The 25030-nt window shown below is 43.5% G+C and overlaps 1 protein-coding gene across 1 annotated transcript in view; it reads right to left on the bottom strand.

Annotated features, from left to right (window-relative positions):
• The window catches only part of slc35f4 (solute carrier family 35 member F4), a 32089-nt gene extending 11475 nt beyond the window's left edge, over positions 1-20614 (bottom strand). Inside the window, 1 exon segment of the mRNA NM_001173862.1 lies at positions 19843-20614. Coding sequence (NP_001167333.1) covers positions 19843-20065 — 223 coding nt within the window. The 5' untranslated portion in view covers positions 20066-20614.
• Positions 20615-25030: the final 4416 nt, after the last annotated feature.

Below are 25030 nucleotides of genomic sequence, written 5' to 3'. Positions count from 1 at the left end.
TTGAGAAATCCCTGGAGTCTCTCAAAGGCTGATGACATAAGAGGAAGGGGGTAATGGTTCTTGATAGTAATGTTATTTAAACCCTGGTAATCGATACAGGGACGTAATCCCCCATCCCTCATTCAAACAAAGAAAAACCCGCTCCTGCAGATGAAGTGGACGGCCGAATAAAACCAGCCGCCAGCGCCTGGCTGCAGTCTCTAAACCTGAGAGAGAATACAGCCCTCCTCTTGGAGGAGTGGTGCCAGGCAAGAGGTCAATGGCACAATCATAGGACCTGTGAGGAGGCAGTTTGCTGGCCCTTCATTTGCTGAAGACCTGACCCAGCTCCCGGTAATCCCGAGGTATGTGGGAAAGATCAGGCTTGTCATCCCCAGCCGGGGAAACAGGAGAATTGGAAGCCTCCAGACGAGCAGGGCCGGAAAGATGTGGTGAGAGTTGCTGGCAGGTGGACTGGCATGAAGGTTTCCATCCCAGAACTCTTCCTGAGGGCCAGTCAATTTGAGGATTATGGATAGAAAGCCACGAATGTCCAAGAACCAGGGGAAGCGCAGGAGTGTCCACCAAATGCAACTGGATAAACTCCACATGATAATCCAGAACTCATAGCTGAATAGGCATGGTGAGTTGTGTCACCTTCCCAGACCCTAGGGGTTGAGCATCCAGCGCAGTGACCGACAACGGAATGTCCAGCTTAGTAAGAGTCAGCCCCTGTTGGCGAGCTAATGTGCGATCCAGAAAACAGTCGGTAGCACCAGAGTCATTGAAAGCAGGAATGTCCAACTGCCCATTGTCCCACCGCAGGTTGGCTGGAAGCAAGGTGTGTACCGTGGCGGCAGCTGGAGACTGTATCTGACTCCCCAGTATTCTCCTGTCTACTGACGAGTCATCCCCTTTCCCGTCAGCTTGGGACAGGAGGCACGGAAATGTCCAAACTGTCCACAGTAAAGACAACGTTGCTTGTTAATCCTGTACCTTCTCTCCAGAGCGGAAAGTCTGGTGCGTCCCAGTTACATCGCCTCCTCTGAAGGATATGAAGGAGAACCAGAGCCGAATTGAGAACTCTGGCGGGATACAGGACAAGCAGATGCAGCATAAGGCAGTGGAACAAACGAAGAATCGACTCCCTCAGTGGAGCCCGAAATACTGGAAACAACTCCGAACCCCTCCGTCCTCTCACGACGACATTCCCGAAGTCGGTTGTCAATCCGGATGGCCAGAACGATAAGCTCATCCAGAGTGTCAGGGTTGTCCCAGGAAGCCAGTTCATCCTTGAGAACCTCGCTGAGTCCGTTCAGAAAGGCTGAGTGAAGTGCCTCTATATTCCAACCGCTCCCAGCGGCGAGCGTCCGAAAGTCAATGGTGTAATCTGCTATGCTCCGGCTGCCCTGCCGAAGCACAATGAGTCTTTGAGCAGTGTTCCTGCCACTGATGGGGTGATAAAAAAAACATCTCCTGGGTGAAGCTTTGCCAATTAAAACAAATGTCTGATTGCTACTCCCATATTGCCGTGGCCCAGGCCAGAGCCCGTCCTGAGAGCAAGGAGATTACGTATGCCACTCTGGAACGCTCAGTGGGAAACGTTGATGCCTGCAGCTCGAAGCCCAGCGAGCATTGGAGCAGGAACCCACGACACCTCCCAGGATGCCCCTCATATCGCTCCGGTGCTGGGAGATGAGGCTTCCCGAAGGGAGGAAGACGCTGAGCTGGTAGGGAGTTGAGTATTAGGAACAGGCACAGGTGCAGCAGCCGTTGCTCCCATCTGTCCTGACTGCAGAGCGGACACAAGAGTTCTTAAATCCTCTGACAATGCCTGCAGCCGCGCCTCATGGCGACCAATCACAGTTCCATGGTGGGTGAGAGCTGACCATAAATGGTGGAGTTCGGAATGTTCCTAGGACGACTGAAAAAACTCTGCTGGGTCCATAGCAGTCTTAGGTCTACCTTAATAATAATGCTAGTTCGAACTCAAACCCAGGCACAGAGAAACACAGCAAGGAGAGGTAAGGGTAAATCCAGAACTTTTACTTGGAGTCTTAACAGAAACAAGGCAACTGCACAAGAGCATACTAATAAAACATGAGACCTAAGCAAAGATGCAGGCCAACTGAGGAACGTAAATAACAAGGCAACCAGGTGAACAGAGAAGGTAATTAAACACAGGTGAATCCAATAAGTAATTATCAGGGTAACCTGGAAACTAGAAAACTGTGTAAGGGTGCCCTCCAGTGGTAAGCTAAGGAAACAACAATCAAATAACACAGAAACTCTGACACACTGTGGGGCTCTATTGTAATTCATACAATATGTTACGAATCTGCAAAACGTATGATATGTTACAAATTCCTACTTTTGTTTTTGCCTTAAATAACCTTCTGTCTTGTCATAATACCAAGCATAACATCATACTCATTTGAGTGTCCTGGATTTACCTACCATGTTACGTCTAGTCTATGAGACCAGGCTGCCTCAATACACCTCATGACAGGGAGATCTACTGCAGTACAAGCTCCCAGAGTCTAGATGAGAAGGAGAAGCGAGTCTGGCTGCACATCCTCTCTCCAACACCCCCACATTCAGCCCACTTCATGGTGCTCTGTCATGCCCACAGAAAGGGGGGCTGGAGAGAGCAGGGACCAGATACAAAAACTGTAGCTGCAAAGTATTATCATAGAGAAAAACAGGGTATCAGAAATTAAAATGTTTTACTCCCGGTTCATGGTATTGTTTTTGATTGAGGAGAGTGCCCACTGCTTAACTGTTTCATTAAGCTCATCCTTCACAGGAGAGGAGAAACACCACCTGTAGGTATCCCAGTATGCCCCAGCAGAGGCGTGAGCACAGGGCATACTCATGGCCAATGTGAGTGTGGTCAGGAGTTTCCATCTCAGTGCCCTCTCTCCCGGTCATCCTGCCTCTCTCAGCGGTTTTCACAATCAAACGTTCTAATGGGCCTCACTGTCACTTCGGCCTATACATCAATAGCATACTACAGCATTAAGGAGGTGAGTCACAGAGCAGAGGTTCAGCACCCTGTAATATATATCCCCCACCCTGCATACTCCCAAGCCAGTAAAATCAAAGCCGGCTGGGGATGAGAGTTATGTATTGCTCAAGTGAGCAGTATTTCACCAGAGATATGAACAACAATACAGTGAACCAGTGCTGCAGCACCTTCCCATTGGGTAGCCCTGATTACAGTTACCAGGAAATGTGTACTCCAGCCTCTCTCTTTCACTATATCAGTGTCACTCTGACCTCCCTTCCCGCTCTCCTGTCTCTCCTCTACAATTCTTATCAGTCATAATCCTGGCAAGGCTACAGAGAGCATGGCAGATCAAAGTGCTTCACCGTTCCTTAAAGTGGAGTCTGGAGAGAACCATATGTTTCTTAGAGTTTGGTGAGAGTGTGGTTGGCCTATGGTTATTTTGCATACAATCTTCCCACAGAGCGACCTGACCAAATTCACAAAAAATGTGAGTAAAGAGCAAAGTCAAATCTCATTGAAAGCAAGTCTAAGAAGCTGTCCTATGTGCACTATTTCTATGCTTCCCGTTCTTAAGTTCAGTTTCTGTGTCTTTTACTTTCGGTTTTGTACACCAGCTTCAAACAGCTGAAAATACCATATTTTTGGTTATGAAAAATATATTTCACAGCGGTTAAGATGGTCCAATGATTCTCTACACCATACTTGCTTCTTTTGTCACATAAACTGAAATAAGGCAAACTATTCCCCCAAAAATTGAAAGGTGCATAGTGCACTTTTAAAGAACTTGACAAAAATAAATAATTTTCTTGGTATTTCATTACTTTAACAGAACGTTTCCTAGAAGTTCAAACATGGTTACGTTTAATTTAAAATTTTGTAATGTTCTATGAATGTTCTCCAACTGGTTTGACATTGGGAATGTTCTCAAATAGTTCAGAGAACGTTAAGAAACAGCGGTCTTCTGTGGGAATTTCAGTACTTTCAGCATAATGCTTCCTGCAGGTTTCCTCGTGGTTCTATTTAAAGTCATGTTCTCAAATTTGTCAGAAAACGTTAAGAAAACTTTCCATCAAAACCACAAGAAAACTTTAGTAACGTTCAGAGAACGTTCTAAAAATGTTATTTAAAAAACATACATTCCTTTCAGCATCAACAAAACTCTCTCTATCCTCTGTCTTGTTAAGTGTGTTCAGGTGTGTTGCAGCTCCCAATAATTGACCACACCTGATCTTAATGAGTGTTTGTTTCCTTTGAAATGGGGTCTGTTTGAATAGACTTAAATTAACAGCTTTGAATGAATAAAAAAAAACATGGCATGCTAGCTCCATCCTGGTGGCACAGTGGACTAATTCCATAGATAGAGAACAGAAGAGCATAGGTTTAAATCCCACTGACGCTGTGCCACAATAAAAAATACATGTGTTTGCATGATTAATGCGTGAGCAAATGAATTTCCATGGGTCCTATCTGTGCTAAGAGTTCAAAACAGTTAAACTAACTAGCATTGTTATTAAACGTCTTATTGAAACATGTTCATTCATCTGTGGGATGTTTGCTTTCAGCCACATGTTAGGTTGGTAGAGTAGAGCAACAACAGCAGCTGGTGAGATGGAACATCTGGTGTGACTCTCAGTCTTAGTGCTGGGATGGGATGACCATAAGGACTGGGACAAGCCCTCTCACTCTGTGTCGCAATGACACACATCTCCACCTCAGACCTACCACACACTTCCCCCTCTCATCACAACCCTAGAGACCCCCGACCAGGGTTTATCCATGGCCAACACTGTGCTGCTGTTGCATCTTGGACCAGGGCACAGGTCCCCCCAAAAAACTCAGCACTCCTCCATAGCAACGGCGTTGCTCTGGTGTGCTCTGGCCCAGTACACTGACGCAGTAGCCCCATTCAGGGCCTTTGTCATTCAGATTAGCCCATGTCCCTCTGCCACCATACAGCCCTTTGTCTTTATGCATCTCTCTGTTAATTAGTACGCCTCAGAGATGAGTAGGAAAAGGACGAGAGGACAGAGAGGACAGAGAGGAGAGAGAGGAGAGCGAGGACAGAGAGGACAGAGAGCTCCTTGAAATAACGTATTAGAGTAGGCAGTGGTGTAATAGTATTCTGACTACCCATATTATTATAACAAAGCATATCATTTTCATCTACATTGTTCTTAAATGTATTAAATAATTACAGGACTATACAAAATAGTGTGAGGTTGTGAATTTAAGATTGATGATTAAAACCAATGCCCATCATCTGTTGATGAAGAAATCACACGTTTTAAGAGGGGGACATCTAGTGGGCATATGGGAGAGTAGCAGATTAGGAGCATTAGTTAGAAGCATTACCCATTATTTTCTGTATGATGTAACTGTAACTGTATACCAATATGACTTTGGTCATCTTAAGTATTTGTTAACTAATGCAAATAAGGAGCACCATATGCCATTGATATGCCCATGTTATGTGTATTCAGTGGTTCTTCTAGGGAGATAATGGATGTCTGAGTGGGTGTGATTTAAAGAGCTCTCCATGTTGATTTATACATGCAGGTAGTAATAGGCTAAGTAGACCTCCAGTCACAGCTCCCCTTTTACGAGCTGTAATTTCATTGGAGGATCCATTAATGGAGTAGAGATCTGGACTTTCAAGGTAAATCCAGGGTGGTATTGCAGGTATATGCATTTCCTCCACCTGTTTTATACTGTTGTTAAAGCCTCACAAACACTGAGATTATGTGGTCAAGCACACTTCTAAGAGGATGCAGTGTATGCTGAGTTAGCCTTAATTACATTTACATTTTAGTCATTTAGCAGACGCTCTTATCCAGAGCAACTTACAGTAGTGAATACATACATTTCATTTTCAATACTTTTTTTTTTGTACTGGCCTCCCGTGGGAATCGAACCCACAACCCTGGCGTTGCACACACCATGCTCTACCAACTGAGCCACAGGGAAGGCTAATCACCTATCCTAAGCACCTGGATTCCTAATTTGCCTCCCATGTTTGTATGTTTGCTACATTGGCAAACACACAGGATTCCTTATTAAACAATTTTAAAGAAATATTACACCAATTACTTTGTAGGGCTTTTACCAATGATGTATGTAAATTCTGTATTGCTGATGCTATGTATTGACCAGTGAGAGGCTTTGAAGCCACCGTTCGGTCATATTGGCCCTCCTCAATAGGAATTAGTGGAATTCTACAGTATTTCTGATGTATTTGTGTTGTTGTAGTGGGGACAGTAACATTAGAACTTTCAAAATATGTTATTTTAAGAAGTCATTTTTTATTTTTATGTTTAGCTCACAGGTGAAATGAGGGCAGTGGGAAGGTAGGCCCCTAAATGGTGGGTAATCCAAGAAAGAAGACAAGTAGGCAGCCAGTATGTTGCAATTAACTTTGGTGAACTATTTACAAAATAATACATATAGGAGCAGTTAGCATAGTACATCTGGACACACAACCGCAACGTGGTTCGACTAGCAGAGACTTCCTAAGGCAGCGTTAAGTTTAGCTCATAAAATATCATTTTAAAGTATGTAATAGAAGAAACATGGCATTAATAAATGCATAACTTCCAAAATATGTTTTACAATGGTGGGGTAATGCCAACAACCCCCCCTCATCAGTCATCAATGTGCAGCGGTTCCCAAACCTTTTCACTAAGGCACGTGGAGGCCACACACACTACTGAGCCTCATTTTGACTTGCTTTAAGGACATTGGGGAACCTCCAGCGCGCACAAGTACTGTTCATGACACAAACTGTTCACACTCCTCTTGTGGTGGAGAGAACATTTTGCAAGTTTAAAGTTTATTTCCTACAATTTCCTATTTCCTACAATTCTACACATTTTGTCATGGGGTGCAGAGAACATTTTGCAGTTTTAAAGCAAATTTTCTTGCAATTCTATACATTTTGCCATGTCTAATGTGTATTCCTGTGATATTTGAGTGACTGAAACATTACAACAAAATCTATGGGCCAAGAAACCTAGCTACAAAACGTTAGCTGACATGGGCAAGTTGATCTGGACATTTCTGACAAGTTATAAATAGCTCTCGAAGAAATGCAATGACTGACATGACAAGAGGAAAACTGATTAATATACACTGCTCAAAAAAATAACGGGAACACTTAAACAACACAATGTAACTCCAAGTCAATCACACTTCTGTGAAATCAAACTGTCCACTTAGGAAGCAACACTGATTGACAATACATTTCACATGCTGTTGTGCAAATGGAATAGACAACAGGTGGAAATTATAGGCAATTAGCAAGACACCCCCAATAAAGGAGTGGTTCTGCAGGTGGTGACCACAGACCACTTCTCAGTTCCTATGCTTCCTGGCTGATGTTTTGGTCACTTTTGAATGCTGGCGGTGCTTTCACTCTAGTGGTAGCATGAGACAGAGTCTACAACCCACACAAGTGGCTCAGGTAGTGCAGCTCATCCAGGATGGCACATCAATGCGGGCTGTGGCAAGAAGGTTTGCTGTGTCTGTCAGTGTAGTGTCCAGAGCATGGAGGCGCTACCAGGAGACAAGCCAGTACATCAGGAGACGTGGAGGAGGCCGTAGGAGGGCAACAACCCAGCAGCAGGACCGCTACCTCCGCCTTTGTGCAAGGAGGAGCAGGAGAAGCACTGCCAGAGCCCTGCAAAATGACCTCCAGCAGGCCACAAATGTGCATGTGTCTGCTCAAACGGTCAGAAACAGACTCCATGAGGGTGGTATGAGGGCCCGACGTCCACAGGTGGGGGTTGTGCTTACAGCCCAACACCATGCAGGACGATTGGCATTTGCCAGAGAACACCAAGATTGGCAAATTCGCCACTGGCGCCCTGTGCTCTTCACAGATGAAAGAAGGTTCACACTGAGGACGTGACAGACGTGACAGGGTCTGGAGACGCCGTGGAGAATGTTCTGCTTTCTGCAACATCCTCCAGCATGACCGGTTTGGCGGTGGGTCAGTCATGGTGTGGGGTGGCATTTCTTTGGGGGGCCGCACAGCCCTCCATGTGTTCGCCAGAGGTAGCCTGACTGCCATTAGATACCGAGATGACATCCTCAGACACCTTGTGAGACCATATGCTGGTGCGGTTGGCCCTGGGTTCCTCCTAATGCAAGACAATGCTAGTCCTCATGTGGCTGGAGTGTGTCAGCAGTTCCTGCAAGAGGAAGGCATTGATGCTATGGACTGGCCCGCCCGTTCCCCAGACCTGAATCCAATTGAGCACATCTGGGACATCATGTCTCGCTCCATCCACCAACGCCACGTTGCACCACAGACTGTCCAGGAGTTGGCGGATGGCATCAATGCCTTCCTCTTGCAGGAACTGCTGACACACTCTGTGCGGCCCCCAAAGAAATGCCACCCCACACCATGACTGACCCACCACCAAACCGGTCATGCTGGAGGATGTTGCAGGCAGCAGAACGTTCTCCACGGCGTCTCCAGACTCTGTCACGTCTGTCACATGTGCTCAGTGTGAACCTTCTTTCATCTGTGAAGAGCACAGGGCGCCAGTGGCGAATTTGCCAATCTTGGTGTTCTCTGGCAAATGCCAAACGTCCTGCACGGTGTTGGGCTGTAAGCACAACCCCCACCTGTGGACGTCGGGCCCTCATACCACCCTCATGGAGTCTGTTTCTGACCGTTTGAGCAGACACATGCACATTTATGGCCTGCTGGAGGGCATTTTGCAGGGCTCTGGCAGTGCTCCTCCTGCTCCTCCTTGCACAAAGGCGGAGGTAGCGGTCCTGCTGCTTGGTTGTTGCCCTCCTACGGTCTCCTCCACGTCTCCTGATGTACTGGCCTGTCTCCTGGTAGCGCCTCCATGCTCTGGACACTACGCTGACAGACACAGCAAACCTTCTTGCCACAGCTCGCATTGATGTGCCATCCTGGATGAGCTGCACTACCTGAGCCACTTGTGTGGGTTGTAGACTCCGTCTCATGCTACCACTAGAGTGAAAGCACCGCCAGCATTCAAAAGTGACCAAAATATCAGCCAGGAAGCATAGGAACTGAGAAGTGGTCTGTGGTCACCACCTGCAGAACCACTCCTTTATTTGGGGTGTCTTGCTAATTGCCTATAATTTCCACCTGTTGTCTATTCCATTTGCACAACAGCATGTGAAATTTATTGTCAATCAGTGTTGCTTCCTAAGTGGACAGTTTGATTTCACAGAAGTGTGATTGACTTGGAGTTACATTGTGTTGTTTGTGTTCCCTTTATTTTTTGAGCAGTGTATATATATATATATATATATACACTACTGTTCAAAAGTTTGGGGTCACTTAGAAATGTCGTTTTTGAAAGAAAAGCACATCTTTTGTCCATTTAAATAACATCAAATTGATCAGAAATACAGTGTAGACATTGTTAATGTTGTAAATGACTATTGTAGCTGGAAACGGCAGATTTTTTATGGAATATCTACATATGCGTACAAATCAAATCAACTTTTATTGGTCACATACACATGGCTAGCAGATGTTAATGCGAGTGTAGCGAAATGCTTGTGCTTCTAGTTCAAACCGTGCATTAATATCTAACAAGTAAATCTAACAATTTCACAACAATTACCTTATACACACAAGTGTAAAGGAATGAATAAGAATATGTATATATAAATATATGGATGAGCGATGGCCGAACGGCATAGGAAAGATGTAGTAGATGGTATAGAGTACAGTATATACATATGAGATGAGTAATGTAGGGTATGTAAACATGATATAAAGTGGCATTGTTTAAAGCGACTAGTGATACATTTATTACATCCAATTTTTTATTATTAAAGTGGCTGGAGATTGAGTCAGTATGTTGGCAGCAGCCACTCAATGATGGCTGTTTAACAGTGATGGCATTGAGATAGAAGCTGTTTTTCAGTCTCTCGGTCCCAGCTTTGATGCACCTGTACTGACCTCGCCTTCTGGATGATAGCGGGGTGAACAGGCAGTGGCTCGGGTGGTTGTTGTCCTTTATGATCTTTTAGGCCTTCCTGTGACATCGGGTGGTGTGGGTGTCCTGGAGGGCAGGTAGTTTGCCCCCGGTGATGCGTTGTGCAGACCGCACCAACCTCTGGAGAGCCTCACTGTTGAGGGCGGAGAAGTTGCCGTACCAGGCGGTGATACAGCCTGACAGGATGCTCTCGATTGTGCATCTGTAAAAGTTTGTGAGTGTTTTTGGTGACAAGCCAAATTTCTTCAGCCTCCTGAGGTTGAAGAGGCACTGTTGCGCCTTCTTCACCACACTGTCTGTGTGGGTGGACCATTTCAGTTTGTCCGTGATGTGTACGCTGAGGATCTTTCCACCTTCTCCACTACTGAGGAACTTTCCACCTTCTCCACTACTGTCCCGTCAATGTGGATAGGGGGGTGCTCCCTCTGCTGAAGTCCACGATCATCTCCTTTGTTTTGTTTACGTTGAGTGTGAGGTTATTTTCTTGAAACCACACTCCGAGGGCCCTCACCTCCTCCCTGTAGGCCGTCTCGTTGTTGTTGGTAAGCAAGCCTACCACTGTAGTGTCGTCTGCAAACTTGATGATTGAGTTGGAGGCGTGCATGGCCACGCAGTCATGGGTGAACAGGGAGTACAGGAGAGGGCTGAGAACGCACACTTGTGGGACCCCAGTTTTGAGGATCAGCGGGGGGGGAGATGTTGTTTCCTACCCTCACCACCTGGGGCGGCCGTCAGAAAGTCCAGGACCCAGTTGCACAGGGTGGGGTCGAGACCCAGTATCTCGAGCTTAATGACGAGTTTGGAGGGTACTATGGTGTTAAATGCTGATCTGTAATCGATGAACAGCATTCTTACATAGGCATTCCTCTTGTCCAGATGGGTTAGGGCAGTGTGCAGCGTGATTGCGTCGTCTGTGGACCTATTGGGGCGGTAAGCAAATTGGAGTGGGTCTAGGGTGTCAGGTAGGGTGGAGGTGATTTGATCCTTGACTAGTCTCTCAAAGCACTTAATGATGATGGAAGTGAGTGCTACGGGGCGATAGTCGTTTAGCTCAGTTACCTTAGCTTTCTTGGGAACAGGAACAATGGTGGCCCTCTTGAAGCATGTGGGAACAGCAGACTGGGATAGGGATTGATTTGAATATGTCTGTACACACCAGCCAGCTGGTCTGCGCATGCTCTGAGGACATGGTTAGGGATGCCGTCTGGGCTGGCAGTCTTGCGAGGGTTAACACGTTTAAATGTTTTACTCACGTTGGCTGCGGTGAAGGAGAGCCCCCAGGTTTTGGTAGCGGGCCGTGTCAGTGGCACTGTACTGTCCTCAAAGCGAGCAAAGAAGTTGTTTTTTATGTCTGGGAGCAAGACATCAGTGTCCGCGACAGGGCTGGTTTTCTTTTTGAAATCCGTGATTGACTGTAGACCCTGCCACATACGTCTCGTGTCTGAGCCGTTGAATTGCGACTCTACTTTGTCTCTAAACTAACGCTTAGCTTGTTTGAATGCCTTGCGGAGGGAATAGCTACACTGTTTGTATTCGGTCACGTTTGCGGTCGCCTTGCCATGATTAAAAGCAGTGGTTCGCACTTTCAGTTTTGCGAGAATGCTGCCATCAACCCACAGTTTCTGGTTGGGAAAGGTTTAATAGTCACCGTGGGTACAACATCACCGATGCACTTGCTAATAAACTTGCTCACCGAATCAGCGTTGTTGTTGTCTGAAGCTATCCGGAACATATCCCAGTCCCCGTGATCGAAGCAATCTTGAAGCATGGAATTAGATTGGTCAGACCAGTGTTGAACAGACCTGAGCATGGTTGTTTCCTGTTTTAGTTTTTGTCTATAGGCTGGGAGCAACAAAATGGAGTTGTGGTCAGATTTGCCAAAAGGAGGGCGAGGGAGGCTTTGTATGTGTCGCGGAAGTTAGAGTAGCAATGATCCAGAATTTTGCCAGCCCGGGTTGCGCATTCCATATGCTGATAAAATTTAGGGAGCCTTGTTTTCAGATTAGCCTTGTTAAAATCCCCAGCTACAATAAATGCAGCCTTGGGATATGTGGTTTCCAGTTTACATAGAGTCCAATGAAGTTCTTTCAGGGCCGTCGAGGTATCGCTTGGGGGGGATATACACGGCTTTGATTATAATTGAAGAGAATTCTCTTGGAAGATGCACGATGCCGGAATAAACCGGGTGGCTGTACCGACTCTGATATCGTGTCCCGAGTGAGCCATGTTTCCGTAAAACGGGGAATGCCTTCTCTGGAAGGCAACCCTTGCTCGTATTTCATCTACCTTGTTGTCAAGAGATTGGACATTGGCGAGTAGAATACTCAGGAGCGGTGAGCGAGCCTGACCAGAAGACCGCTCCATCTGCCCCTTCTGCGGCACCGTTGTTTTGGGTCGCCTACTGGGATCCGATCCATTGTCCTGGGTGGTGGTCCAAACAGAGGATCCGCTTCGGGAAAGTCGTATTACTGGTCGTAATGTTGGTAAGTTCACGTTGCTCTTATATCCAATAGTTCTTCCCGGATGTATGTCAAAAGACTTAAGATTTCCTGGGGTAACAATGTAAGAAATAATACATAAAAAACAAACTACTGCATAGTTTCCTAAGAAAGTGAAGCGAGGCAACCAGCCTATAGGGAGGAGATCAGAGACCTGGAAGTGTGGTGCCAGGACAGCAATCTCTCCCTCGACGTGATCAAGACAAAGGAGATCATTGTGGACTACAGGAAAACGAGGGCCGAGCATGCCCTCATTTTCATCAACAGGGCTGTAGTGGAGCAGGTTAAGAGCTTCAAGTTCCTTGGTGTCCACATCACCAACAAACTATCATGGTCCAAACATACAACGACAATTATGAAGAGGGCACGACAATGCCTATACCCCCTTAGGAGACTGAAAAGATTTGGTATTGGTCCTCAGATCCTCAAAAAGTTCTACAGCTTCACCATTGAGAGCATCCTGACTAGTTGCATCATCGCCTGGTATGGCAACTGCTCGGCCTCCGACTGCAAGGCGCTACAGAGGGTAGTGCGAACGGTCCAGTACATCACTGGGGCCAAGCTTCCTGCCATCCAGGACCTTTATACAAGGTGGTGTCAGAAGAAGGCCCTAAAAATTGACAAAGACTCCAGCCACCCTAGTCATTGACTGTTCTCTCTGCTACCGCACGGGAAGCGGTATGGGGTATTGTGTATTGATGAGGAAAAAAAATGTATGTACCAGGGTACTTAGTGGCCTGTAGTTTGTACATCCAAAAACATTCCCTTAGGTTTAACTGTTTAAGACGGTCCACTTTTCTAATTGAGGCCGGAACATGATCAATACCCATAGCTTGTAGGGGGGCAGGGTTGCCATGGTGTAAGGACTTGTAGTGCCTTGCCATGGGGTAGTCTTCATTGCCTACCCGTATGGCATACCTGTGTTCCGCTGAGCGGTCTTGAAGGCGTCCCTTTGTCCATCCAATATAGAACACCTTGCACTGTGGACATTCCAATCTATAGATGACATGAGTGGTTTTGCAGTTAATGAAATGCTTGACGTAATACTCCATTTTTTGGATTTACAAACTACAGGCCACTAAGTACCCTGGTTTAAATGAAGTTATGGATTTCTCACCCTTCCTGTAGGGTCGTGATAGGTCCATTTACTGTCATCTAGTGGACATTTTGCTCAATTGCCCTCAGCTATGTTTAGACTGTTGTTGTTCATGTTTGCTGTGTTCTAGTGTACAGTATTATGGAATATATTGCTTTCTTATTCTTGACACTTCTCCCAGTCATATTTAAGGTTAGAACTAACTATCTAGGTGTTCTGATACTTCTAGCTTGGAGTTGAATTTTTTGATAACATAGCTACAGTATTTCACTTTTTAATGTGTATAGTATTGCTTACTAGGTGTGTCCAATCAATTTTATAACCACTCTCTCTTCAAATTAGGGCTAATTGGAAAAGCTGTTCAAAAGAGGACATTGTATTATTTCTTTGTACTCCCTGTCGAAGGCCATGCAGCCGAAACGAGTCGGTTTTTCAAAACTTTGTTTCTATTGAAAATGCCATACAAATAAATGCATTTCAGTTAATTATATGAAGAGTGCTTTGGTCCTCCTTTCTTTTTGATAAAATATATTTTGATTTGCTTAAAACTTGTTTGGGTTACTACATGATTCCATATGTGTTATTTCATAGTTTTGACGTCTTCACTATTATTCTACAATGTAGAAAATAGTAAAAATAAAGAAAAACCCTTGAATGAGTAGGTGTGTCAAACTTTTGACTGGTACTGTATAAATCATTGGTTTTTATCCATTCTCAAGAGAGCTGAGGGCTAGTGGTTCAAGAGAAAGCTCACAACCCATTAGACGCTAGTTAAAAATAGCAGGCTGAGAGAGGGACAAGGGGAAAGTGAGTGCAGACATAGGCCTACATGAAGAATGTCTGAGTGAAAATGTAATTCAATTCACCTGCTGCTTGTAGGTTGACTACCAGCCAATACAAATATGTGCAACATAGCAGGTTGTTCTATCATACATTTGAAGTCGGAAGTTTACATACACCTTAGCCAAATACATTTAAATTCAGTTTTTCACAATTCCTGACATTTAATCTTAGTAAAAACTCCGTCTAAGGTCAGTTCGGATCACCGATATGAAATGTCAGAATAATAGTAGAGAGAATGATTCATTTCAGCTTTTGTTTCTTTCATCACATTCCCAGTGGGTCAGAAGTTCACATACACTCAATTAGTATTTGGTAGCATTGCCTTTAAAATGTTTAACTTGGGTCAAATGTTTCGGGTAGCCTTCCACAAGCTTCCCACAATAAGTTGGGTGAATTTTGTCTCATCCTCCCTGACAGAGCTGGTTTAACTGAGTCAGGTTTGTAGGCCTCCTTGCTCGCACATGCTTTTTCAGTGGGATTGAGGTCAGGGCTTTGTGATGGCCACTCCAATACCCTGACTTTGTTGTCCTTAAGCCATTTTGCCACAACTTTGGAAATATGCTTGGGGTCAATGTCCATTTGGAAGACCCATTTGCGACCAAGCTTTAAATACCTGACTAAGGTCTTGAGATGTTGATTCAATACATCCACATAATTCCTCATGAAGCCATCTATTTTGTGAAGTGCACCAGTCCCTCCTGCAGCAAAGCACCCCCACAACATGATGCTGCCGCTCCGTGCTTCACGGTTGGGATGGTGTTCTTCGGCTTGCAAGCCGCCCCCTTTTTCCTCCAAACATAACGATGGTCATTATGGCCAAACAGTTCTATTTTTGTATCATCAGACCAGAGGACATTTCTCCAAAAAGTATGATCTTTGTCCCCATGTGCAGTTGCAAACCGTAGTCTGGCTTTTTTATGGTGGTTTTGGAGCAGTGGCTTCTTCCTTGCTGAGCGGCCTTTCAGGTTATGTCGAGATAGGACTCGTTTTACTGTGGATATAAATACTTTTGTACCTGTTTCCTCCAGCATCTTCACAAGGTCCTTTGCTGTTGTTCTGGGATTGATTTATTTCACGCACCAAAGTATGTTCATCTCTACGAGACAGAACGCATCTCCTTCCTGAGCGGCATGATGGCTGCTATTGTTTGTACTATTGTTTGTACAGACGAACGTGGTACCTTCAGGCGTTTGAAAATTGCTCCAAAGGATGAACTAGACTGTGAAGGTCTACCAATTTTTCTGAGGTCTTGTCTGATTTCTTCTAATTTTCCCATGATGTCAAGCAAAGATGCACTGAGTTTGAAGGTAGGCCTTGAAATACATCCACGGTACACCTCCAATTGACTCAAATGATGTCAATTAGCCTATCAGAAGCTTCTAAAGCCATGACAAAATTTTCTGGAATTTTCCAAGCTGTTTAAAGGCACAGTCAACTTAGTGTATGTAAACTTCTGACCCACTGGAATTGTGATACAGTGAATTATAAGTGAAATAATCTGTCTGTAAACAATTGCTGGAAAAATGACTTGTGTCATTATCACGATCGTCAAAATGAGTAGACCAAGGCGCAGCGTGCGTAGAGTTCCACATGTTTTAATAAATGAAACTCACCAAAACAAATACAGAAGCAAACAAAACGTTAAGTAACGGTGTGCTCACAGGCACAACACAAAAACAAGATCCCTGTAACGCCCTGGCCATATAGAGGGGTTTTTGTTCTTTATTTTGGTTAGGCCAGGGTGTTACATTGGGTGGGCGTTCAATGTTCTTTTTTCTAGGTTGGTTTGTTTCGTTGATTTTGGCCGTGTGGCTTCCAATCAGGCACAGCTGCAGTTTGTTGTTGCTGATTGAGAGTCACACATAAGTAGCCTGTTTTTCCTTTGGGTTTTTGTGGGTGATTGTTTCTGTCTAGTGTTTTCTGTTTTGTTCATGTAGGACCAGACAGGACTGTTTGCTGTCGTTTCTGTCGAGTATTTTGTTTGTAGTGGTTCATTTGATTAAATCTTTAAAATTAATACACATCCTCCGCTGCATCTTGGTTTTCTTACGACGACAGCCCTTACAATCCCACAACTCAAGGAGGGAAAAATGGCTGCCTAAGTATGGTTCCCAATCAGAGACAACGATGGACAGCTGCCTCTGATTGGAAACCACACTCAGCCAAAACAAAGAAATAGAAAAACTAGATTGCCCACCCCACCTCACACCCTGACCTAACCAAACTAGAGGAAAATAAACGTCTCTAAGGTCAGGGCGTGACAGTCATGCACAAAGTAGATGTCCTAACCGACTTGCCAAAACTATAGTTTGTTAACAAGAAATTTGTGGAGTGGTTAAGAATCGAGTTTTAATGACTCCAACCTAAGTGTATGTAAACTTCTGACTTCAACTGTATTTTGATGTCAACAAGCACTGATATGGAACATTGTTTAGGGATAGGAAGATCTTAAATGCTTCAATAGAAACGTGAATGTGTTGTCTGTGTGTCTGGGGAGACTTTTAGTGCTATAAGTATCATAGTGTGCCTTGTCATATTTGTTCTGAGAACACTCCAGTCTGGAGTTTCAAAACAGAGTTCTTATTCCAATGTCAATGTTAATGTGAGCTGCCAACCTAGCCCGGTGCTGAGTGACGTTGCCAAGGCCTTTCATTTCACTTCCTCTCTCCTCTGCCAGTCTGCCCAGTGGGATGCCAGTGCCAGCCAGCTCCTTTGGATCACTGAACAAGCCATCTCAGCACTTCACAGACATGATACTATACACCACGAATTATAAAAAATTATAAAAAACACTTGTTCAAGGGACACTGATGGGCAATTTGGCTGAGCAGTGCCAATGAGGAGTCCCCAGAATCGATCTGAGAACTGGTGCTGGGGTAAGAGCAAGCTATATCATTTTTACAATTTCAAATCAACACTCCAACTTCAGTAAGTTATCTTATCACTTAATGTCAGCAAAACATTTACATTTGTGGTCATATCACGGTCATCACAACCACCATGTGAACTTTAGCCAACAACCTTTCTGAAAATGTAGTCCATGATCCTCCTTGGAGGCATAATATTAATTCACTGCCGATGGCAACAAAAGCAAAATGTCAACAGAAGAAGGCCAAAAATATAATTACCCAATGGCGTTAGCAAGATGAAATGAATTTTCTATATCTGTGCTATTTTTGCTTAATCCTAACAGCAACCTTTTTGTAAATGATATGCAACATTTTAAGAGACATCTAATTCTGAATTCAAAATTGAAGCAAATACCTACGAACAAGTGGCAGGCAGCCCTCAGACATCAACATCATAGAGACTAGATGTCAAATAAAGCTTCTCTGTGAGACCCACATCTGGTTTGTCATAAGAAGTGCAATAAGAAAGTGACTGTGGGTGCTATTCCCCTCCACACTGAAAACACCTGCTCCTTGCACCTGTAATTTCATCACAGATGGTATCCTATACATTCATTATCCTTGGCTATATTACCAAAGAGTTTGTTATGCCACTGTTGGTTTAGAGAGGGCTCTCTTTCATGTTATTAGATGGGACAGGTGGGAATGTCCATTTAAGCATGGTTTATTTCTTTCCTAGTTAGACTATCGTAAGTGATGCCAAGAAGCAAAGATAATAAAGCCATATAATAAGAGAGACATATAAATGTTCCTCCCCAGATGCAGCTACTGCTACACCAGAGGAACCCAGAGAGTCAGTGAGGTATCCAACACTATAAGTTATGGTGCACTCATGGAATGTCATTCCTTGAGCAGATATACCACATAAATCATGGTCTGCTCATCTTCCAGTGGCTTTAACAGTGTGAAAGCAAATATCTTATCAATTCAGACATTCCCTAGCTATGCTGAAAGTTATTTCCCTGTCTACCTGGAAAGCTGATTACCTCGTATAACTGAATAAGATCTCAAATCCTCTTGTATGATGCACTAAAGCCTGGTAAAGACTTGTTATTCACCCCAGGTGATACTGTGTGTCACTGACTTATATTGCTCTTTAGGTCTGAGTAACTTCACAACTAATTAATGTAGATTAACTTTTATATAACATCTAGGAAATGCAAAGGAGATTGTGTGACACGTAAAATTAAATTCAGTAGGGTATTTTTCAGAGTTTGAAACACAACAGGCTCAGGGACACTGAATCATTGATATTTTTCTTCAACAAGAGTATCAGATCTCACTTACATTTACACCCACATATACTACAATGAATGGACCAATTACAGTATATAGGATTTCTGACCACTGTAACATTTTATGTGAAGAATACTAGCCTTAATCTCATATAGATTCTCTATATGCTATAAGTCGCTCTGGATAAGAGCGTCTGCTAAATGACGTAAAACGTAATAGCTATTGCTGGCAGTAATTGCATTGTGGAGTGCCAAAGGGGTTTCTTTCTTCCTGCTGTCATCGGTAAAGGGGATGTATATGGTGATTTTGCCACTTTGCAGAGCTCCTAGACAGAGATCCCATGAAGAACCCATATAATTCAATCTAGGTTTATCTCAAACCATGAGTTCACCACAGCAAACATAGATTTATAGCAAATCAAGATCAATCCAATTAAGGGTGGCCCAGGCATACTCCTTGCAGCTTCTCCTAGCACTCTGAGGTGGCAAAAAAACGAAGTATATTATATCCAATGTATCCTGCAATGCATGCACAATGGTGGGGGTGTACGTGAAAAATATGTATTATTTTAATAGAGTGCCAACTATTAACATGACCAGCAACAAACAATTCAATAGGCATCCAACATCTAATACACTCCTCAACATCTGTTGACTCCTCCTCATCTAGATTGTTAAATGATTAAGTAAACACTACAGTCATGGTAACAGGCACAATGGTTTGCATAGACATCAAGTCACTATACAATGTGTAATAAATATGTCTGTGGCTATGCATCACATTACGATGTTGCATTGTGACTGACTGTCTGTCTGTCTGCTGTTGATTGTTTGTGTCTCAGACCAAAAGTCAATAGGGATGTGAGGAGAAACATGACTTCTTCTTAGTCGACATAGCTAAAGCTGTCAGCGACTGTCAGCTTAGAATGAAAAAACAAATGCCCACTTCTGACATTAAACAAAACTCAGTGATTGACAGAACAGTAGAAACCAGTAGAATTAACATCAATCACTGTATTTCATTTTGTGAGTGAAGATAATGTTTAGGCCTATTCCTGCAACCCCACATAAATGGTTAACATGAATGTAATATGGGGAAGCGAAGCTCTTTTTTCCCCTCTATAATATGCTGGTCATACATAGTCTACTACTATCTGTGCCATTGTCTGGAAAAAGCCCTTTAGTTTTACGAGTTCGTTTAGTTGACTTTTAGGCTGGCTACTGTAGGCTACTTTCTTTTCTGACTGTTTAAAAACATATGTATATATATCGTTTTCATGACTTACTTCTGTGACTGGAGTAGCCCGGGAAATAGCCGTAATAACCAGTGATACGTAGAATTCTATCCTCAATGTCTTGCACACCGTTGGCCGTCACTGTGGAGGGGGTGTCCAAGTCCCCGAAGAGAAAGTGGCTGTCACCCGCTTTGCCGGGTAGGTGCGTTTTCAACGGTTCCAGCCGAAAGCAGGGCTGGTCCCCTTCACTTTCAGGACCTTCGGTACTGATCATCGTAAGTCAAAACGGCCAGTTTTGACGGGAAGGAAAGAATTCGGGTGTTCCGCGCTCACCATGCGAACGATAGTATCAATGGCATCAATCAACAGCTATGAAAGGACATTCACATTTCACATTCCACCACACTGTGCGCAAGGTTATTGGAACTTGGTGAGCGTGACCGACATCGTCTCATATTTTCTTTTAACTATCCCTGGCCTATGTTCATGTAAAATACCTTCTCATAATGTAGGCCTTAATACCCTCAACTACCTTTGTCCTGCCACAAATCAACAACAACAATACCCCCTTTTCCCTCAATAAACTGTATTTTCAGAATCCATTTAGTGCTCGCTGTAGGCTCAATAGTTTTCCACACTGCACATATGCTGTATTTAAAGGTCCAATGCAGCCGTAGTTTTTTTTAATCTCAATATAAAATAATTTCTGGGTAAGAATTAAGTACCATACTGTGATTCTTTTCAATTAAAACAGTCAAAAAGAAACAAAAATAGCTTATAGCAAAGAGCAATTTCTCAATGAAGAATTTAGCTGGGACTGTCTGGGAGTGGTTTGAGTGTGGAGGGGAAAACAGAACATTTGCTGTTATTGGTCTATGTACTACTTTACTAAATGCCTTCCCACCAAAACAGGTTTACATTTCAGGCACGCTATTCAACAGCTCGTTCACTAAAAGGGCATTATCATAATTTTCACAATTTCATAGTGTTGAAATATATATAAAACACAGAAAAATCACGTTTTCATTGCACTGGTCCTTTAATACTTAATGGGTGATGTTTATTTTTTGTGTTTTCATTATGCATGAGGCTTGGCAGGCAGGTCAGCCATGATACAAGTCAGTATTCAATGTCCATCAGTGTCTGAGGACGTCTGGAGATGACGTAAAAGCCGTCCATTAGGGGCAGTAGTGAGAGATGTTACCTTCAAGTAAGTTTTGGTTTTGCTAGAGCGTTGTGGACTGGGATGGAGGATGGGCGTAAGCATCTGCCTCTGGTTCAAAAACAACTTTCTATCGCTGGATTCGAACACGCAACCTGTCTACCTGATAGGACCAATAAGAAAGAAGGCCAAACCTCTCTGCCAATAGCAGCTAATTTTCAGTTTTTCCCTCCCCACTCAAACCACTCCCAGACAGTCCTAGCAAAATTCTTCATGAGAAATTGCTCTTTGCTAAGAAGCTATTTTTGTTTCTTTTTTACTTTTTTAATTCAAAACAATCACAGTATGGTACTTAATTGTTACCCAGAAATGATTTGATATTTAGATAAAAACGGCTGCATTGGACCTTTAAAGTACAGCAAATGTGCAGTGTGGAGAGCTAGAGAGCCTACAGGGACCACTGAATGGATTCTGCAAATACAGTTTATTGAAGGGAAAGGGGGTATTGTTGTTGTTGATTTGTGGCAGGACAGAGGTAGTTGTCAGGGTATTAGGCCTACATCAGGAGAAGGTATTTTACATAAATATAGGTCAGGGGTAGTTAAAGCATGCACTTTACAATAGAGTAGCTTACAGAGTTAGTAGTCATACTCTCTAGTATAACTATAAGCAACCATTACGTTTTTAATTAAAATATGAGGAGAACTTTAAATGTGAGGTAAAGCCCCTAACAATTTATTTTCTCCTGCTGGCTGAGGGAGCGCCAGAGGTTCCACGGCTGACGTTGGAAAGAAGGGGAGCTCCTCTTGACAGGATCCCCTAGTTTGTAGATGCTGCCCAAAAAGTGCTTACTATTCAGCTCCAAATTCAAGAACACAAGCTGCAGTATTTCAATGTCTTTCTGATTCGCCTCTGTCCAAGTCCTCAGCACTTTGTGTGAAATTGATTTCTAGAGTGTGGAGAATTTGCACCCCTGTTGGCATTTTTGTGCAGACACTCGCTGAGTTGTGGTGATGCCCCTGGGTGCCAGCAGTGTTTCATCTCCCTCTCTTACTTACTAAACCAATCTCCACCTCATGTTCTATTGTCTCTGGTTGTTTTTCTTCAGAACAGTTCTCTCTCCACTACCTGGCAGGGACATGAAAGCTTCATGGCTGCAACAACATAGAGATGCCAGTGCCCAGAAGTGTTTTCCCTCAAAGGCTTTATGAGCTTTGTTTCTGTGATTTTTTTATTGGCCACCGGAGTCCAGTCTTTACAAACTAAACCCCCCCTTACATAGCAAGTGTGCCGACTCCGGTATTGGCACATGCGCTCTAGCCAAACGCTCGCAGATCGAGTAATTTACATGATGAGATTATTATGGACTCCCCCCCCAAAAAATATTATTTTTATTTGTCAAACAGCAGCCAAGAAGCATCAATGTTCATGTCACCAGAATAAGACCCACAGAATTGATTGGAAAAGAGCATCAAGCTCATCAACTTGCACTTTCACCACCCTGTTAAGTTCATCATAACTTATTTCCACTGTAGCCTAATAAACTGCATGCTTTCCCGACGAGTCGTAGTAGGAGGACCACACGTCATGTGTGACTCCAAGTTTACTTTGATATGATGGTTATCATATTTGCGCATAAAAGCGTTTCCACCGACATTTCTTGCATAATACATTTTACCAACATAAAAAGATCCCATGTTTTCTAGCGTATTTTGTTTTGTCGACATTTGGAAAGTTTACCGAAAAGTGTCATTTTTCCATCATGTCACGAAGTCGGTCCCTCTCCTTGTTCGGGCAGTGTTCAGCGGTCGACGTCACCGACCTTCTAGCCATCACTGATCCATTTTTCATTTTCCATTGGTTTTGTCTTGTCTTCCTTCACAACTGGTTCCAATCCCATCAATTACATGTTGTGTATTTAACCCTCTGTTTCCCCTCATGTCCTTGTTGGAGATTGTTTTGTTTGTATGTGATGTGCGATTCAGTGTTGGTGTGCGACGGGTTCTGTACCCACTTTGTTATTTTGTTATTTTGGTGGTTTTGGAGTTTTATCAGCATTTATTAAACAACTCTGTTTATACCAAGTTTGTTCTCCTGCGCCTGACTTCCCTGCCACCAACACGCACCCCTTACACATCAGGCCTGTCATATTTTAAAAAAAAATGACATGTAGGCCTACTTTACGCACATAACAAGGTTGGATGGGGACTGGTTTATTCATAATATTATTTATTCATAATAAATACATTTCCGTATCTGTTATGTGACATACCCTCAGTAATAAGGAGAACATGAGGACGTAGGGATGAAGATGCTGTCGTGTCTTTGGTATCATTAAAACTGAAGACATATTTATCAAATAACTCTCTGTAATTATTATTACGCGATTAACCTGATTAATCATGTAACTGTATTTAACTAGAAAGTTGGGGCACCAAGGAAAATATTCAGATTACAAAGTTCTAATTTTCCTAATATAACTTTCAGATATTTTAATATCTGATCAATTAGTCTTCAAATGAATTACTTATTTACCTCACGTCAGTCTCATTCCAAACGTCGTAAATTGTTGGTTATCTGCACGAACCCAGTCTTCACTATGAGTCATCCATACATCAATTGTCTTAAAATCCTTTATTTACTAACGAGGTAATTCACAGAAATGCATAACAAACAGTAGATATGGTTACAAGGAAATCATAGGGGAATGTGCCCTAGTGGGCTAAACCGGCATGGCGGCTTCTTAGACAAAAGGGGAGTGGGGGGGGGGTCAACTGAGAAGGCACTACAGAGTTGATAATTATAACAATTGAAATGCTAATCCTTTGCACATGAACGCTCACTCATTCGGGAACAATTGCAATCAATATATATATTTACGCTCAGTATGTCGTCGGGATCTCTGTTGAAAAGTTTGTTTCTGTTGGAGAGTCTGTCCGCCCTCTCTCTCTCTCTGTCGTGGTTAGAAAGGATAGTTCAGAATAACATTCATTCATGTCGTTATAGAATAGCTGTTTCGGCGGTTGTCGGTCTTCACATTCAATGATACCGAATTCCTAGCTGCAGACTAGTAATTAATATCAAAGACTTGTTCTTATTCTGTCAGTATTGATAGTCTAAGAGTTTAACCACGTGGTATGGTTAAAAGGTCATCAAGAGAAATGCATGGTCTCCAACCTTTAGCCATCTCATAATTGAGGTAAGCTCGGTCTTGTGATAGAAAACCTCGGTGGGGGTTTTATTCGGAAGAGCAGAAAAGGGCCTGTCCGATGACGCCAGACCATAACTGTGCTCATGGGCGGTCCTCTGATTTAGTTAAGACTCCAAAGGGAATTGGAGTTTCCTTCATTAAACAGTCCAAAATCACATTACACAATTTCACACACAGTTCCATCCTTATTCATTCATTTTATACAACCATTTAGATGTAAGTCTCATAGCTGAGGCTATTGTATAAACATGATTATAGTAATGTGGTTGTATTGTCTCTTATGAGTTTCACAAAATTGTACCAAACAGACCAGTTCATAGCTGGATTCTTCACCGATCTTTTATACCTTCTCCAGAACCTGAATATTGTTCGGTTGTCAAGTTCTGTGAGGTAGAAGAAATTCCTTGGTGTGGTCTATGAAAACTCACTGTCTCTATACTGTGGCCATGAGGAGAGAATCTCCTCATAGGAATTTACGACCTCTTCTTACAAAGCCTGGTGTCAGGAGTATAGAGGTCGGGGGGATGGTGCATAGAAAAGGGCTGGTGCAGAGGGAGGGGGGTCACTTGTGCTCGCTGTACCCAAAGAGGGCAACGTCATAACAATGCATTCTGACACTTCTACAGCCTCCTGCTCAGTATTCTTAGCATTCTCAGCCTGACATCTTGTCTCTGTGAAGATGACGGTGGTTAATGTTTCTCAGGCACAGCTAACCCATGGGGGTCTGGTCTTATTAGTCTTGTCAATGAAGCTGAACTCTGTGTCATAGGGCCTACTCTTCTAGCCCTCCGATCAATTGAATCTATTAATATTCTGACCCTGTGTCCCGCACCCTCTCTAATGAGGTGTCACGTCATCATCAGAGG

The sequence above is a fragment of the Salmo salar genome, chromosome ssa09 (genome assembly GCF_905237065.1).
Source record: "Salmo salar chromosome ssa09, Ssal_v3.1, whole genome shotgun sequence".
In the NCBI taxonomy this organism is placed as follows: Eukaryota; Metazoa; Chordata; class Actinopteri; order Salmoniformes; family Salmonidae; genus Salmo; species Salmo salar.
Note: the sequence above shows the minus strand (reverse complement) of the source record. Positions and strands in the feature narration are given on the sequence as shown.